General features: G+C 42.5%; 1 protein-coding gene across 4 annotated transcripts; it reads left to right on the top strand.

The window, feature by feature from the left end:
* Positions 1 to 1,010: 1,010 nt before the first annotated feature.
* On the top strand, positions 1,011 to 18,329 carry SFPQ (splicing factor proline and glutamine rich). 4 transcript variants are annotated; one of them, XR_009214666.1, is made up of 13 exons: positions 1,025 to 1,943; positions 2,642 to 2,830; positions 3,176 to 3,477; positions 3,577 to 3,672; positions 5,070 to 5,266; positions 5,364 to 5,448; positions 6,661 to 6,778; positions 7,481 to 7,529; positions 7,610 to 7,731; positions 10,135 to 13,607; positions 16,715 to 16,762; positions 17,347 to 17,428; positions 18,235 to 18,329. XR_009214666.1 is itself a non-coding variant. In XM_032160201.2 (10 exons), exons 1-10 carry the CDS (start codon positions 1,107 to 1,109, stop codon positions 10,270 to 10,272), a joined length of 2,133 nt encoding a protein of 710 aa, XP_032016092.1. In that variant the 5' UTR covers positions 1,011 to 1,106; the 3' UTR covers positions 10,273 to 15,159. The 4 variants fall into 4 exon arrangements, 1 of the variants encoding a protein (XP_032016092.1); XR_009214667.1 differs by lacking the exon at positions 10,135 to 13,607 and having other exon boundaries at positions 1,011 to 1,943; XR_009214668.1 differs by lacking the exon at positions 10,135 to 13,607 and having other exon boundaries at positions 18,238 to 18,329.
* Positions 18,330 to 18,626: the final 297 nt, after the last annotated feature.

The raw sequence follows: 18,626 nt of genomic DNA, 5'->3' as shown, positions 1-18,626 counted from the left end.
GCTGGGACTACAGGCGTGCACCACCACGCCCAGCTAATTTTTGTATTTTTACTGGAGACGGGGTTTCACCATATTAGCCAGGCTGGTCTCGAATTCCTGACCTCGTGATCCACCCGCCTCGGCTCCCAAAGTGCTGGGGTTACAGGCATGAGCCACTACACCCAGCCAAATTTTTGTATTTTTTAGTAAAGACGGGGTTTCGCCATGTTGGCCAGGCCGGTCTCGAACTCCTGACCTCAGGTGATCTGCCCGACTCGGTGTCCCAAAGTGCTGGGATTATAGGCGTGAGCCACAGCGCCCGGCCTAACATTGTAATTTTTTAAAAGTACCTTAATCTGTTCGTAAAGTGTTGAGTGGAGTATTTACATTCCTCCTGTGATTGGTGTTTGTAAACGTGTATATATACAAACATACACACAGGGGCTCTTTTTGAACAAAGCGCGCACCCACAGAAGCCTAGAAGTTTACGCTGCTACAACAAATCTATATTCCTATGAGGTTCCATAATGAAATCAGTTAAGACTGCGTGTGTTTGAAATCGGTGATTTTACTTCTCTACTTTCATTGAGTTGGCACGAGGTAGGGTAGATCGCAGGCACTCAATTTGACTTTGAATCGGAAAACATCTGTTTTTCTGGGCAAGGATATCAGCAGATTGCTCCTAGGGACAATCAAGAAAGAAGAGAGACCTCCAACGCTTCTCCCCAGCAGCGGATAGGGCCCTGGTTATTTGCTCGCAAGTGAAAATTGCCCTGGCATACCCATTCAAATTTCTCCTAGCAAATCATAGTGGCCTACAGCCAACGCCTTCTTCGCTCACTGACCAACTGGAAACTTCAGTACCTCCATGCCTCCCGCCTCTCACCCAGGGGCCAATAGGAAAGATCGGAGGTTCGCAACTTAGTGTCATCGAGCATAGTAATTGCAATTGGCTATTAGAGCTGTCGATCGTAGAATAGGCGGGGCCGTGCCAGCTGGCCTATATAAGACGAGGACAAAGGCGGCGCGCCGCCTGTGTCATCCGCCATTTTGTGAGAAGCAAGGTGGCCTCCACGTTTCCTGAGCGTCTTCTTCGCTTCTGCCTCGACCGCCCCTTGACCACAGACATGTCTCGGGATCGGTTCCGGAGTCGTGGCGGTGGCGGTGGCGGCTTCCACAGGCGCGGAGGAGGCGGCGGCCGCGGCGGCCTCCACGACTTCCGTTCTCCGCCGCCCGGCATGGGCCTCAATCAGAATCGCGGCCCCATGGGTCCTGGCCCGGGCCAGAGCGGCCCTAAGCCTCCAATCCCGCCACCGCCTCCACACCAACAGCAGCAGCAGCCACCACCGCAGCAGCCACCGCCGCAGCAGCCGCCACCGCATCAGCCGCCGCCGCATCCACAGCCGCATCAGCAGCAGCAGCCACCGCCACCGCCGCAGGACTCTTCCAAGCCTGTCGTTGCTCAGGGACCCGGCCCCGCTCCCGGAGTAGGCAGCGCGCCGCCAGCCTCCAGCTCGGCCCCACCCGCCACTCCACCAACCTCGGGGGCCCCGCCAGGGTCCGGGCCAGGCCCGACTCCGACCCCGCCGCCTGCAGTCACCTCGGCCCCTCCCGGGGCGCCGCCACCCACCCCGCCGAGCAGCGGGGTCCCTACCACACCTCCTCAGGCCGGAGGCCCGCCGCCTCCGCCCGCGGCAGTCCCGGTCCCGGGTCCAGGGCCTAAGCAGGGCCCAGGTCCGGGTGGTCCCAAGGGCGGCAAAATGCCTGGCGGGCCGAAGCCAGGTGGCGGCCCGGGCCTAAGCACTCCTGGCGGCCACCCCAAGCCGCCGCATCGAGGCGGCGGGGAGCCCCGCGGGGGCCGCCAGCACCACCCGCCCTACCACCAGCAGCATCACCAGGGGCCCCTGCCCGGCGGGCCCGGCGGGCCCGGCAGCCGCAGCGAGGAGAAGATCTCGGACTCGGAGGTGAGTGTCTGGGGGAGCGACGCGTCGGCTCCCCTAAGATGGCGGCGGCCCCCTCCTCGCCCCCGCCCCCGCGCTGGGCTTCCATTTTGTCGGCAGCCGGAAGGGGCGCCTGCGCGCGCCGCCGCGGGGGCGGGGCGGCCTTCGAGGCCGTCGGTCGGCGGGGGATTGGCCGCCGCCGCGCCTTGCTCTCCCGGCGGGCGGAAGGCTAGGGGACGTTTCCTTTCGGAAGGAAGCGCCCGGCCGCGTTGGTCGGCCCTGCAGAAGGTAGCCTGTCCCTAGGACTGGCGTAGTGCAGAGCGTGCGGCGTAGGTTTGGAGAGAACCGGGAAGTTCCATAAAGGCGCAGGCGCAGATCCTGTAGGTTACGGTGGCATTTGGACTTAAGTGTTATTTTCCTATTTTAATTTTCATACTATTTAGATTTTGTTAGGGACGCTCAACATATGTGGCTGACAAGAGTTGCTGATGGACGTCTACTCTTTGGGGAAGTGTGTTTATTCTCGAGCATTCTGTGTGATGGGGCTCCTTTTTCAATGTTAAGATAGTGCTCATGTTAGAAATCTTACATAGTAGCACCTTGATTGTGACCAAACGGAACAGAAAGGCAACTGATAAGTTTCAGATAAGCAAATACTATCTTGGGGATTTTCACTTGTAGAGGTCTCTTGGTGTTTGAAAACTTCTTTCCTTTTTCATTAGGGGTTTAAAGCCAATTTGTCTCTCTTGAGGAGGCCTGGAGAGAAAACTTACACACAGCGATGTCGGTTGTTTGTTGGAAATCTACCTGCTGATATCACGGAGGATGAATTCAAAAGACTATTTGCTAAATATGGAGAACCAGGAGAAGTTTTTATTAACAAAGGCAAAGGATTCGGGTTTATTAAGCTTGTGAGTGTAATTGTTTGATTTTATGTAGAATTAAAAAGGCTGGGGGATTTTTTTTGTCACTACAAACGCTGAAGGCTTGGTTTTTAAACTGGGGAGGATAAATTGGTCTTTTAGATTTTTCACCGGTCTTTCAGGAAAAATATGCCTGCGGTATAATGCATAATTGTTGCTACCCAAGAGAAGAGGGGTGGGGTGCGTAAACTAAGTGGTGTTAGTGGGTGCTGCCTAAATGTAATGCTCGAACTGAGCTGAAGGAAGAAAGGGAGTAGGAAGTAGACTTAACGACAATTGAAGAGTAGACATCAACCAATTTTGAGGTCATTAACATGTGTCTCTGATACACAGGAATCTAGAGCTTTGGCTGAAATTGCCAAAGCCGAACTCGATGATACACCCATGAGAGGTAGACAGCTTCGAGTTCGCTTTGCCACACATGCTGCTGCCCTTTCTGTTCGTAATCTTTCACCTTATGTTTCCAATGAACTGTTGGAAGAAGCCTTTAGCCAATTTGGTCCTATTGAAAGGGCTGTTGTAATAGTGGATGATCGTGGAAGATCTACAGGGAAAGGCATTGTTGAATTTGCTTCTAAGCCAGCAGCAAGAAAGGCATTTGAACGATGCAGTGAAGGTGTTTTCTTACTGACGACGTAAGTTGTCTTGTTTATTCTAATAATTCTTATCAACTTACATGAGATGGTGGCAGTAAAACTGGAACAAAGCTAAGATGGAACCATTTTTGTTATTAGAACTCCTCGTCCAGTCATTGTGGAACCACTTGAACAACTAGACGATGAAGATGGTCTTCCTGAAAAACTTGCCCAGAAGAATCCAATGTATCAAAAGTAAGATTGATTAAACTTTTTTTGGCAGTTTTTAAGTGTAAAGGATAAATTTATTTTAGTAATTTTCCAGTTTTGCTTAAAATATGCAAAATTATTTGATGTGGATATGCTTATTAATAAAAAATCTCAGGCTGAGGATGATTTGAAGCTGTTATTCAGATAGCTGTTTCTGAGGTGGATACATTCACATGCAGTCCTGTTTTGTCGCTACAATAACGGCATAAAGTCGCGTGTGTGACTGAGTTTCACTCTGTTGCTCAGGCCAGAGTGCAGTGGCATGATCTCAGCTCACTGCAACCTCTGCCTCCCAGGTTCAAGCGATTCTCCTGCCTCAGCCTCCCAAGTAGTTGGGATTACAGGCATGTGCCACCATGCCTGGCTCATTTTCTTTTTTTTTGAGACGGAGTCTCGCTCTGTCGCCCAGGCTGGAGTGCAGTGGCGCAATCTCAGCTCACTGCAAGCTCCGCCTCCCGGGTTCACGCCATTCTCCTGCCTCAGCCTCTCCGAGTAGCTGGGACTACAGGCGCCCGCCACCACGCCCGGCTAATTTTTTTGTATTTTTAGTAGAGACGGGGTTTCACCGTGGTCTCGATCTCCTGACCTCGTGATCCACCCGCCTCGGCCTCCCAAAGTGCTGGGATTACAAGGGTGAGCCACCGCGCCCGGCCCATTTTCTATTTTTAGTAGAGATGGGCTTTTACCATGTTGACTAGGCTGGTCTCGAACTCCTGACCTCAGGTGAGTCGCTCACCTTGGTCTCTCAAAGTGCTGGGATGCAGGCATGAGGCACTGTGCCTGGCTAAAGTACTTTTTTTTTTTTTTTTTAAAGCTGGAGTTTCCCCTCTTGTTTCCCAGGCTGGAGTGCAGTGGCGTGATCTCAGCTCATTGCAATCTCTGCCTCCCGGGTTCAAGTGATTCTCCTGCCTCAGGCCTCAGAATAGCTGGGATTACAGGTGCCTGCCACCACGCCCAGCTAATTTTTTGTATTTTTAGTGGAGATGGGGTTTCATCATGTTGGCCAGATGGGTCTCAAACTCATGACCTCAGGTGATCCACCCGCCTTGGCCTCCCAAAGTGCAGGGATTACAGGAGTGAGCCACCGCGCGTGGCCTGGAGTACATTTTTATGGGTGGAAAAAATTAGCCTCGGTAAGGAATTTGGCTAGAGGAAAACAGAATTAGAAAACGAGGAAGATAGGATTTATCTCTAGTGCCTGTATTCTTTTACTGAGTATTCTGAGTGTTTTTGCTGTGAAGATATTTTTAGATGAATCAGGATAATTTTTGCCTTTTGTACTCTTTATGAGAAATAGAACAGGAAAAAGACCAGTACTAGGGCAAGTATTTTCTGGTATGCATTCACAAATTGGTTCATGTTAAAATTTTGTGTATTGTTAGGGAGAGAGAAACCCCTCCTCGTTTTGCCCAGCATGGCACATTTGAGTACGAATATTCTCAGCGATGGAAGTCTTTGGATGAAATGGAAAAACAGCAAAGGGAACAAGTTGAAAAAAACATGAAAGATGCAAAAGACAAATTGGAAAGTGAAATGGAAGATGCCTATCATGAACATCAGGCAAATCTTTTGCGCCAAGGTAAAAAGATCTCTGCGTGAACATCACTGCTAAAGCCAATTGTTTTTCACCTTATTAGAACGTTGTTAATGTGAATCAAATATTTTCCAATGTTCAGATCTGATGAGACGACAGGAAGAATTAAGACGCATGGAAGAACTTCACAATCAAGAAATGCAGAAACGTAAAGAAATGCAATTGAGGTAAGATTGTGTTTAAAGTTTAAGCCTTCCTTTTTTTTTTTTTTTTTTTGAGACGGAGTCTGTCCCCCAGGCTGGAGTGCAGTGGCGCAATCTCGGCTCACTGCAAGCTCCGCCTCCCGGGTTCACGCCATTCTCCTGCCTCAGCCTCCCGAGTAGCTGGGACTACAGGCGCCCACCATCACGCCCGGCTAATTTTTTGTATTTTTAGTAGAGATGGGGTTTCACCGTGTTAGCCAGGATGGTCTTGATCTCCTGACCTTGTGATCTGCCCGCCTCAGCCTCCCAAAGTGCTGGGATTACAGGCTTGAGCCACCGCACCCGGCCTTCCTTTTTTTTTTTCTTCGAAACATATCACTCTGTTGCCCGGGTGGGAGTGCACTGTTGCAGTCTCAGCTCACCACAACCTCCGCTTCCTGGGTTCAAGCGATTCTCTTGCCTCAGCCTCCCGAGTAGCTGGCGTTTACAGGCACGTGCCACGACACCTGGCTAATTTCTTTCTGTATTTGTAGTAGATACGGGGTTTCGCCATGTTGGCCAGGCTGGCCTTGAACTCCTGAGCTCAAGTGATCCACCTGTCTCTGCCTCCCAAAGTGCTGGGATTACAGGCATGAGCCACCACGCCTGGCCATTTTTTTCCTTCCTTTTTTGAGATGGGCCCAGGCTGAAGTGCAGTGGCATGATCATAGCTCACTGCAGTCTCAAAACTCCTGAGCTCAAGCAATCCTCCTGAGTAGCTGGGACTAGAGGCACAGGCCACCACCCCCAGCTAATTTTTTAATTTTTTTTTGTATTTGTAGAGATGGAGTCTTCCTATATTGCCTAGGCTGGTGTCAAACTCCTGGCCTCCTAAAGTGCTGAGATTACAGGCATGAACTACCAACCCTGGCCTTAAGCCTTGTTTTCTGCATTAACATTTATATTACATTTAGGAAAAAGATGTACTTAGTTTTTCAGGTCAGTCAGGCAAAATACAAAGGTTAAATACTATCTCAGTGTTGGTTTAACACTTAAAATCGAATACAGTGTAAGATTTTCCTTAATAAAGCCTACATTATTTGCCAGAATGTCTTTAGTACTATGCCCGTAGACTCACTCTAAGCCTTTGTGTTTTTAGCTCTAACCTAGTTCTTAGGTCACCTGCTAGGTTTCTTCACATTGAATTCTAAAAGATGTGGATAACATTTCAGTTATGTGCCTGATGGGTGTTTCTAGGCAAGAGGAGGAACGACGTAGAAGAGAGGAAGAGATGATGATTCGTCAGCGTGAGATGGAAGAACAAATGAGGCGCCAAAGAGAGGAAAGTTACAGCCGAATGGGCTACATGGATCCAGTAAGTCAACCTTTACTACCTTCTAATTGGAGTTGTCTATAGAACTTGGAGGTACCTAGAAGGAAATACAGGAAATTTTAATATCAAATACAGTTATTTTCTGCTTTTTTTCTAACCAAGTATATTATGTTTGATTTCCTTGTATGGATCAGAGGATTTAATTGAATAGGAAGTTTTTTTGTGTTTTGTTTCTTGGTTTTTTTGTTTGTTTGTTTTTTTGGAGAGAGTTTTGCTCTTGTCACCCAGGCTGGAGTGCAGTGGCTTGATCTTGGCTCACTGCAGCGTCAGCCTCCTGGGTTCAAGTGATTCTCCTGCCTCAGCCTCTTGAGTAGGTGGGGTTACAAGTGCCTGCTACCACGCTGGGCTAATTTTTGTATTTTTAGTAGAAACGGCATTTCCGCCATGTTGGCCAGGCTGGTCTTGAACTCCTGACCTCAGGTGATCTGCCTGCCTCGGCCTCCCAAAGTGCTGGGATTATAGGCGTGAGCCACTGCTCCCGGCCTTGAATAGGAAGTTTTATAGGTCTTTGGATAATTGAGTCTAACTTAGTTTTCAGAATATTGATTTCAAAAATACTTTAGATGATGAACTTTTGAACTTTATCTCATGTTTTTGTATTTAACTCTTGAAAATTTCTCAGTTCTTAAGAATGCTTGCTGTGGGTATAGTGCAGGTATATGGAAAGGAATTTTTTTCTTGCAGAGGGAAAGAGACATGCGAATGGGTGGCGGAGGAGCAATGAACATGGGAGGTAAGTGTGAAATTTAAATTAATGATATAAGTAGAGAGTGGTATTCTGGTGGAGTTGTAACCACTGTTTTTGTTTTCTAGATCCCTATGGTTCAGGAGGCCAGAAATTTCCACCTCTAGGTGGTGGTGGTGGCATAGGTTATGAAGCTAATCCTGGCGTTCCACCAGCAACCATGAGTGGTTCCATGATGGGAAGTGACATGGTAATGTATCCTGTGGGACGTAGTACCAAGGAAATTCTCATTTTCACAACTTAGGTGTGTTTGTTTTGTTTTGTTTTTTTAAGTAGGTGACTGGATCTCTTTTAGTTTCCCCTACCAATTTCATACATAAATATGTAATATTGAGGAATACTTTGGCAACATAGAACTCGGTGTGTGGTAACCTAAACAGATAACGGTTGCCAACAATGAGTCAATGCTGTTAGTAGTATGTGGAATTACCTTTGGCAATAAGTAGATTTAGGTGCTTTTGAACTGTAGTGCATGGCAAATCCAAATTCTAGATGCTAGATAATGTATCTGATTATTCTACATCCAAGTGAGAATAATCAAATGGCAAACTGTCATTCTTTAAGCTGGTATTTGCCATAAGTAGGAATCAGACTTGTAGTTTGAAGCTTTAGGCATGTTTTAGTGATATGTAGGACTTTGACCTATATTTGGTGTGGCTTCTATCCTATGAAAAGGGAATGGAGTGTTTTGACTCGTCGTTTCCCACCTGTTGGGCCTGTCTGTAGGTATACCTTCTAAAATCAACTGACATCTCCATTTTGCTACAGAGTAGCAAAAATCAACAATAATTTTTAAGCATACTAATGGTGTGCATTTGATCTGAACCTTCTTGATGCTATCATGTTTCAGCTGTGAATATAGCCTGTCAGATGTTTAGAGCAATCAGTTGAACTGGTATGAGTGGCCGCATTAGGGCTTTACAAATCGTTAGGACTGAATTTTGGTGGGTTTAGAGAGTGCATTTTTATAGCTGAGTTGAATGTGTTGAGTTCACTACAGGCTTTTGGCAAAGGAGGGGAGCTGCAGTGTGTAGCTCATAAGATTCACTTTATAAATAGAAACATAAGGATTTAGTATAGGGCCTCACCTGTTTATAATCTACCTAAGACTTTTTGGGAATTGAAGTTAGAATTATAAATGGCTGGTTGGGTAAAATGTAATACTATGGGCTTTCTTTAGATTTTTCAGAGTATGTGGGTAACATTTTGGTTTATATTCTTCCTAAAGACAGATTGATAGGTAATGTGTAAAATCTAATTTGACCTTATGTTCTCAACAATTAAAGGTTTATATTCTAGATAACAGGTAGCTGATAGCTCCTGGGTTCTCAGCTAGTGTAATTAACATAATTATGAAAGCCCCAAATTTTTCTTTAAGCTCTTAGATGTAGAACACAGAACAATGAGCCAAAACCCTGTAATTTATAAGATTTTGAAAAACAAAGGATTAAGGTTTAGTCATTTTGAGTAGCTCAATAGTATTTTGTTTAAAAAAATGTTGAAATTGTGTATAGGAACAGTTAAACCCTGATGTCATTTTAGTTTTTTATTTGGAGTAATACTCTTAGTAACTGGTCTATTATAAATGGAATGAGAAAAAGTGTAGGCTGCTGTGTTTGCATACCTGAGGGGTCTGCTATTCAGGCACATATGTTTCTATTGAAAACTTCTATCTCTAGAATTACCTAAAACTAGATGGGAATAGTGAAGTCACTCACTGCTTTATTGCAGTTACTTTAGCTTGGTGTTTCACTCTTTGGGAAGTATCTAAAACATGGAATTACAGCAAAGTGTCTGCACTTTTCAAAGACCCAAGGGAAAAGATGGACTGATGAAGGTGGGTGGGGTTTGTTCATTTAGTTTGCAACAATATAGAATAGTACTGAGAACGTAATTGTCTCTGGTTATATAGTGATGGCTCGGAAGGTAGTATGCCTGTGAGAATTTGGCAACACAAGTTTTTTTTGATCAAGTTACTGTGCCGGTTAAGTGACTAAATCTGTAGTCTTTTATGCTTTTTCTTTTTGTAGTCTGGTAGCATTTTATTAAAACTTTCAACCTTTTAAGATTTCTGCAACTTAGCAGATGTGTCTTAAGATCTTGAAACGCACAAGGTTTCTTAAGCAGCACATGCCACTAACTGGTGAGTAGGTCTTTGTCACTTCATTGAGTGAATTGAATCTCTGGTTGGGCTTGTTAGGCTTACTTGGAAATTAAATTTCCTGTTGAGACGTTGAAAGTGAGAGTTTGCAAGCTTTTCAGTGGGTTAATGTGATGTGAAATTTCTTAGAACTCATTTTGGAATGGATTTTCACATCTGCACTAATTCTTAAATTTTTTAGCACTACAGGGAAGATCTGTTCTTTGAAACAGGTGTATGAGAATGGCTGAAGTGGGAACATACCACAAGGCATGTATTATCGTAAACTAATTTTCAAATTACCCTTTTTTCCTTTCTATGTTCCCGGTACCTGTGGATCGACTCATTGGTGATTGTATCGACGAACGTTGACTACGGAACCTTCTAAAATATTTACTTAACACACATGGACATCAACTACTTATAATGAACTGTTAATTACTGTTCCAATAGCGTACTGAGCGCTTTGGGCAGGGAGGTGCGGGGCCTGTGGGTGGACAGGGTCCTAGAGGAATGGGGCCTGGAACTCCAGCAGGATATGGTAGAGGGAGAGAAGAGTACGAAGGCCCAAACAAAAAACCCCGATTTTAGATGTGATATTTAGGCTTTCATTCCAGTTTGTTTTGTTTTTTTGTTTAGATACCAATCTTTTAAATTCTTGCATTTTAGTAAGAAAGCTACCTTTTTATGGATGTTAGCAGTTTATTGACCTAATATTTGTAAATGGTCTGTTTGGGCAGGTAAAATTATGTAATGCAGTGTTTGGAACAGGAGAATTTTTTTTTCCTTTTCTATTTCTTTTTTTTTTCTTTTTTACTGTATAATGTCCCTCAAGTTATGGCAGTGTGTGTACCTTGTGCCACTGAATTTCCAAAGTGTACCAATTTTTTTTTTTTACTGTGCTTCAAATAAATAGAAAAATAGTTATAATATTGATCTTCAACTTTGCCATTCATGCTTCTATGCACATTAGGCTAGGTATTCCACATTGAAAGCATGAGAGTGTCTAGGCCTTTGAATGGCATATGCCATTTCTGGGAAATGTATCTGGAGGCTAAGTATTGCTTTCTACAAATAACTGCCCCCTTTGTTTTAAAAAGAAGAAATGCATATTGAAGTAGTTTCATGATTTGTTTGGCATATAGGAAGCACGCTGGTGCTAAGTATTTTTTAAATGGTTATGTAAGCAAAGCTGAACTGTAAATCTTCATTCAGGAATATGTATTAAGATTGTGGAATGGGTGTAAGACAATTGGTAGGGGGTGAAAGTGGGTTTGATTAAATGGATCTTTTATGGCCCTATGATCCATCCTTTACTTGAAAGCTTTTGAAAAGTGGAAAGATCATTTTGTTGCATTTCTCCATTTCTTGTTTTTAAAAGACCAACAAATCTCAAGCCCTATAAATGGCTTGTATTGAACTTTTACATTTGAATTAAAGATTGTTAAACATGAAGCCTTTTCATGTATTCAAGTGATTTATAAAGATGGGGCATAGTCTAAAAAACAAAACTTGAAAGTAAGAAGGTTTAGTAACTGGGCCAGGCGCGGTGGCTCACGCCTGTAATCCCAGCACTTTGGGAGGCTGAGGTGGGCAAATCATGAGATCAGGAGTTCAAGACCAGCCTGGCCAACATGGTGAAACCCCATCTCTACTAAAAATACAAAACATTCGCTGGGCGTGGTGGCAGGCGCCTGTAATCCCAGCTGCTCGGGAGGCTGAGCCAGGAGAATTGCTTGAACCTGGAGGTGGAGATTGCAATGAGCTGAGACCGTGCCACTGCACTCCAGCCTGGGCAACGGAGCGAGACTCTGTCTCCAAAAAAAAAAAAAAAGGTTTAGTAACTGAAGTAGGTTTAGTTGTATATACATTTGTACTCTTTTACATCTCCTTGTGCTACTTCTGTTGGGCAAAATCTTTAGGACTATAAAAATCTATTGGTTCTCTTCTAAGAGCTAGTGGTGACTGTTAATAACCAATAGGGTTGCAGATAATCATTCTTATTGTAAATTTGTTAACTTGTTTTGACATAGTTTCCTTTTCATGTAGCACTAAATCTGGAGAAAGTTGCTCATGCTACACAGTACAAATATCCCTTCCTCCCACCGTAAAGGCTTGTAATGTTTCCATGGTGTTGTCAGTTAATTGTCAACTTCATTGAACCCCCTTCCATTAGAACAAGACTTTGACTATTAAAGTAGATTGTTTATTGTTGCCTGTTAGTATAATGGGAGCCTGATTTCCCAGTGTAAATATGTTAGAGGAACAGCTTCCTAATAGTAGGTAAAGTAATTGAATGGTTTGGCTTTGTTCTTAGTTATGTTCCATTCAAATCTGTACATTATAGAACTCTTACTATGGAATGTGTCTTCCTCCTTTTCACCTCTGTTCTTGGTGCTAATTGGCAAAAGAAAAATTCTAAGTCAAACCTTTATTAACATGCTGAAGTTTAGTATTGTGCCTGTGTACAAAAGGAGACCTATTGTTGGAACCATCTGAGCACTTTCTGCATAGGAAACAGGATAATGCTGAAAGTAAACACTAGTGTATAAAAGCATCTCACCAAATTCTGGTTGTATGACTGACAGGTACATGGTGTGCTAAGGGAGAGAATCTCATTAGAAAATAATGCTCATTATATCATTCACCAGCACACTCGGAAATATGAGTAGTTTACCATGATTATATCAATGAGGAAGTTTTGTCCCAAAACAGGTTATTAATTGGTGATACGTAAGAGATTTTCTGTACGGAAACAAGGGTCTTGATTAGAAAGGAATCCATTACAGTTTGGTTGAATTATATAGTAGGGACTCTACTAAAGACAAGAAAATAAGGGGTGTTCGTGGGACACCCACAGAGGGTGAACTTTGAATGTGTGTGGGTGGGGGCTGGTCGGGAAATGGGAAAATCTGCCTATAAAATTAATGTTTCAGTTTATTTTTCAGATTACATGCCTTTCTTTATAAGGGATGCTGGCACAGACCCCCTAAAATTAAGCTTTTGGTAGTACTGTACCTTTGAAGAGTGGTGAAGGATGCTAATGGATAATCTCCTGAAAGTTGTGGCTTTTGATAACCCTTACTGTGGACTGTAGAGTTGCTAAACGTTGTTTAGCAAATAATGTTGCTTAGTTTCAAATGACATTTGACTTTTCATCACTGAAACAGCAATGTACCCAGGGTTGTAAGCTTACTCAAGTAGACTTTCAATAAGTCTTCAATGTATATGTGATAGTTTTTAGCCTAATGTGAATTTAAATAATCTTAATAGTTTCCTAAAAGTCGATCTGAAACTTGGGGTGGGAAGGGGGAGGTAGCAATTTTGAAGTATTTTAGCCATTTTTCTCATTTAAAGAAACCACTTGTCCCCATTTCCTCTTCTCCACTTTCTCATAATTTTGTTTTAAGAGGAACACTGGTTGTTTTTTATACTTCTCCTAATCTTTAAAAACTGCATACTGTTAAGACCCCAGTGTATTTAATAGGTATTTTATAGCATAGCCCATTGGCTCATGTTAGTGAAACCATAATCCTCTTTGCATAGAAGATTATTAAACTCCTAAGAAGTACTACAAACCCCACCACTCTTTATAGATGTATTGTACCACTAATATAAACAGCTAAGAAATGGGGAAATTGTAATGTTACGCCTGTGCAATTTTTAAGTGGCATATTATGGCAGATAAAAATTTAGATACTTGGCTATTCTTGAGCAAGCCACTAAGTTGTGGCGGAATGTTTTCTGGTGTTCTTGGACTGCAATAATGCACTATTAAAGTAGTGGCCTGCTACATAACTGCATTTAGCCAGCATTTCTGCAGTGCGTAACTGTGAGGAACGTAGTACCGCAAATGGCAATGGACATTAGGACCCGGATGTAGTATTCCTGCTTGCTCCAAGATTCTCATTGCCGACTGCATACAGGTAGGTAACAAGCAATATAATCTAACTTGGTGACTTGCTATGTACTTTATTCCGTGGGCATTCTGGCATCACATTTCTGACAATGAAATTACAGTGCAGCACCTAACACTTGTATGGTAAAGCTAGCTTACATCAAAACTGTGTGGGTGTGGGGTTAGAGCTGTAATTTGTCAGGCAGAATTCAGTGCTGTTGCAGTTCTCAGATAAAAAGTGCAAACTTGATTCTTTGGTATATCTGACTCAGTTGTGTGGTTTCCTTTAGTTGCATTGTAACTGAAGATAACATGGAACACATCAGTGGTGGGGAGAGGGAACTAAACTATACTTGGGAACTAGGGTGCTTTTAGCACCTTGACATGGACTGTATAGCATGTGATAATTAGTCTCTATTGTAGCAAACTGACCTGCCCATAGATCGGCAATATCAGTAATTTCATTATGCAATCTTGGTAATTCTACAAGTTGAGTTGAACTAAAAGTACAGGTTTTTTTGTAATGCGATTTAAAATTTTTAAAAACATGGGCTTCATGAAAACACCATTGTTACTAACTTGGGCTCAGATGGGAATCTAATGTGAATAGTTGAAGTTATGGGACTTGTCTAAGTATGTCTATACTCTAAACCTGGGGGAAGGTGGTGTGGAACACTGACTTGACTACAGTCGAATACATGTTGGGAATCATTCCCAATCGTAAGACATCGTCGTTTCTGTAGGATGACTGCATATGTTCAGAGTAGCTTTTTGAATTTGGTTCCCTTAGCTTTAGGGATGTGATGTCCAAAATGTTTACAAGAAAACCTAAGTCTTCAAAAGCACAACTTTTGTTGCTTAGGACTTTGCATCAACTGTTGTTCCAGACCTCACTTCAACTTTTTGGTCTCTGAACTGGTTTTTAGCTAGCATGCATGAGAGACAGCTTTCATGTATAATGTTTCTGCTCTGTAACTGGAAAGTGGTTTACTTTGCATAAATGCTGATGAAAACTTCATGACTATGAGACTTTTCTTCTGTGTATCAAGAAAAAGAGCTTGCTTGTTGGCAAGCAATTCACGAGGTGGGGACAGACTTGTACTTTAACATGTAGTCCATTCAAGCAAACAACTTTGGACTCTACTGATAGATGAAAGAGCAAATGATGACTAGTTTAGCCTCTGCATATCGACGATATAATGCAGATCAAGTATAATGCTCAATATTAGTGACATGAGTATCACTAAATTACATAGAACCCTGATGGGGTTTCCTGTGTCATAATCCATTAAATCGGTGGCCAGCGCTTGCTGCCGTGGTTTAGTGATTGGGTGTTAGAAATAAAAACTCAGGTCTATTTCTTAACAGTCAGTAACAATTTTAGAAAATGTACTTGGTATAATATATGGACTTCAGGAACTTTATTGGGGTGGGGGGTTAATTTTGCCTTACCCTGTTCACTTTCAGATGATTAGGCTTTTGCACTTTAGAATGAGAAACTTGTGATGTTAGTGTGTTCTTACTAGCTTTAATTTGTATATAGCAATGAATTGTGAATCTTAGTGCAGTGGGTTTTTTTTTTGAAAAACTCAGTCAAAAAGCTGGGAATTAAGTGGTTTCAGTAATAATGCTATACTGAGGTGCTTGCATTGTATTTCATAATTTTGTTACAAACCAAAATTATTTTTAATGAGAACAGTCTTGGGTTCAGAGGTGTGATGCCAGAATGTATTTTCGTACTGTTAGGCCCTTGGAACAGATACCGGTGCTTTCTGAAAGATGAAAGAAATGCAATGGGTGCTCTTCATGCAAGGTTGCAAACCTACCAAGAATGCATAATAGTCTCACTTTTCCCCAATAAAGAGATGCGTGTGACTAGTTTTGGACTTTTAACCTTAACGGGGGTTGCATGATCTCCTATTGTTAATCATTGTCAGCTGCAGTGACATGATCCACAGTCCTGCATTTACTGCCTTTCACTTAATGATTTTGGACAGGTTTTAGAGAGCCAGGATGTTGGTCTGGGCCTTTATTTGGTTTTGGCTTTAGCTGATAATGTTTTAGTGATGTCAGCTAGTGCAGTTCTCAAATGGCTGCCTATTAGGGAAAGAATTCAGAGGATTTGACTGCTCCTAATCATCTGTCATTGCTGCTAGATAATGATTGGCAATTTTTAAGACTCAACTGGAAATCTCAACAGTTGCTGGTAAACCATTAACCATAAAAATGTTGCTTTTGAACACCAGTGCTGAAAATTTTTTTTTTTTTTTTTTTTTTTTTTTTGAGAGTGAAAAGGGCTTGGATGTAGGATAGGACAATGTGGAGAATGGGGGGAAGAATGCAAAACGATATAGTATCCCTTATGGATGGTACATGTGCAACAGGGAACTCTTACTTCATATACCCTTTGCAGTAATCATTCAGGGAGGAAGAAAAACCTGGAACTTGAATGAAGGCTGGTCTTTGTTTTGTGCACTGTGGCCCTGCCAGGCATATAGTGAAGGTGAATGTCTTCTCCCTCAGAAAAAAATTGGTTCCTTGCTGTCCCAGTAAGGCATAGCTTTTCCAGCCCTAACTTTAAAACTCAGTGAGGACTTAGATGGGAAAGAATGAGGTAAATACAAAGGATTGCAGGACAACAACTGCAGCGTTGTGTACTGTGGGAAGGGGAGTTGGGCACTCTTGGAGGACTCCTGCTGAAGGTGGTCAGCCCGCCTGACAATGGAAGACATACTTCAATGGGGAGCAGGGTATGTGCTTTCATATGAAAAAAGAGCTGATGTTAAAACTCATTTGGTGAGGTCAACGTTGTCACATACCTTCACATAAGGGATAGTATATTTTGGGTTGCAGTCAAACTTGTGCTCAGACTGGTGAAAATGAGAGTTAGGCTTTTACATTTTAAAGAAAATACAGTTTTCATTCTAATTCAGGTGTCTACTTATTTTATGTAAGAATAATTTTAGATCTCCGCCCCCCCCACCATGAAGTTTCTTCCTATTTTTTTATGCTGTAACTTACCCCCAATCTTTATCTCTGGATTTTTACTCTTTAAATTTTGAAGTTGACTAGCATTTTCAAACCTTTATTTTATACCCTTGTCTTCTATATTAACTTTTTCTTATTATTCTTTAGGTAAGAATGATTGATGTTGGCTGATATTGGAGTGCTCGTTCACATGAAGTAAGTTTCCTTTAGAAATCTTAACCCCTAGAGGCTTTTTAGTTGAAGTAATTTCATTTAGATAAGTGGGGTGAAACTGATACTTGAGATGTTTACCTTTTCTAAGATAATATCCCTGTATTTTTGTTTGAAAATTAGGGATGTATGTGAGAAAGCAAGTGAGAGGCATTATAAAAATGTCAAACAATAGAATTCAAAAAAAAGTGGATGGTTATATAACAATCATAGAAGAACAGAAAAGAAAGCTTGACTTAATAAGGGGAAAGGCCATATTCTTAATATTCAGTTCAATTTTAGACTCCATCTGAAACTCCCATGATTCTTTTTTTACTTAAGAAAATGTAGAAGGTCAGGCATGGTGGCTTTACACCTATATTTCTAGCACTTTGGGAGGCAGAAGTGGGAGGATTGCTTGAGCCCAGCCTGGGCAAAATAGTGAGACCATGTCTCTACAGAAAAAAAAATATAGCCAGATGTGGTGGTGTGTGCCTGTGGTCCCAGCTCCCTTGGAGGCTGAGGTGGGAGGGATCGCTTGATCATGGGAGGTTGAGGCTGCAGTGAGCAAGTTACATTTTTTGTTATAGGTGGATAGATACTTCTCAAGACATCACACAGCCGTGAGTCAATCAAGGAGGGAAGCCACAAGCAGACTGACAACATTTCTAGGTAAGTTGAATGATTCTTATCTGTTAAACTGTCTTCAGAAAGGCCCTTGGGTGGTACAAAAATAACAATACTAATGTGGGAACCATTTATTTTTTATTTTTTGAGACAGAGTTTTGCTCTTGTTGCCCAGGCTGGAGTGCAATGGCGTGATTTGGCTTACTGCAACCTCCACCTCCCGGTTTCAAGCGATTCTCCTGCCTCAGCCTCCCAAGTAGCTGGGATTACAGGCATGTTACACGCCCGGCTCATTTTGTATTTTTAGTAGAGACAGGGTTTGACCATGTTGGTCAGGCTGGTCTCAAACTCCTGACCTCAGGTAATCTGTCCACCTTGGCCTCCCAAAGTGCTGGGATTACAGGCTTGAGCCACTCCGCCCTGCCTATTAATTACAATTAATGCCATGTTCTTTGATTAATAAGTTTTTTTTTTTTTTTTTTTTTTTTTTTTTTTAGATCTTGGCTCACTGCAAGCTCCGCCTCCCGGGTTCACACCATTCTCCTGCCTCAGCCTCCCGAGTAGCTGGGACTACAGGCGCCCACCACCACACCCCTGGCTAATTTTTTTTTTTTATTTTTTAGTAGAGACGGGGTTTCACCGTGTTAGCCAGGATGGTCTCGATCTTCTGACCTCATGATCTGCCCTCCTCGGCCTCCCAAAGTGCTGGGATTGCAGACGTGAGCCACCGTGCCAGGCCGATTAATAAGATTTCTTTGGTATTAGTTCACCTGACAGTTAAAGTGTTATGTTTGAGAATTTGGTAACTCTGATTCTTGTATCCTTTGGAGTAATCATACCCTTTAATTTAGCAGGATCAGGTGAGCTGTGTCCAGAAAACCAACGAGAAGGAGTGGAAGGAGGAATGAATGTTTCATTCTCATTAATAAAGGCATTATCCTAATTATCCTTTGGTTTTGGTTTTGCTTTTTTAGTACTCATTTATTTTCTAGAATTTTCCTGACTTCAACGTATTCAAAGTGACATTAAAAAAAAAAAAAAAAGATGGTCTGTATTACAGACACAGAACCAGATTAAGTATCCAACCAGATTCAAGATCCTATTGTGACTTGGCAGTGCTGCTTTCAGTCTCAATTACTGATCAATTTTTATGGTCCTTTTAGATATTTGCCTTCACTCTAAATTTTATTTATAAAATTAGCATGTTATTAATTTAGCAGTTACTACCTACATCTTGATTGGA

This window comes from Hylobates moloch, unplaced genomic scaffold (assembly GCF_009828535.3).
Source record: "Hylobates moloch isolate HMO894 unplaced genomic scaffold, HMol_V3 SCAFFOLD_8, whole genome shotgun sequence".
Taxonomy (NCBI): domain Eukaryota; kingdom Metazoa; phylum Chordata; class Mammalia; order Primates; family Hylobatidae; genus Hylobates; species Hylobates moloch.
Note: the sequence above shows the minus strand (reverse complement) of the source record. Positions and strands in the feature narration are given on the sequence as shown.

Bases quoted from the DNA above. Each gene is read 5' to 3' on its own strand.
- SFPQ (XM_032160201.2), top strand. From the start codon at position 1,107: ATGTCTCGGGATCGGTTCCGGAGTCGTGGCGGTGGCGGTGGCGGCTTC. The intron at 1,944-2,641 runs GTGAGTGTCTGG...CTTTTTCATTAG, and splicing joins AGAAGATCTCGGACTCGGAG to GGGTTTAAAGCCAATTTGTC. The intron at 2,831-3,175 runs GTGAGTGTAATT...TCTGATACACAG, and splicing joins GATTCGGGTTTATTAAGCTT to GAATCTAGAGCTTTGGCTGA.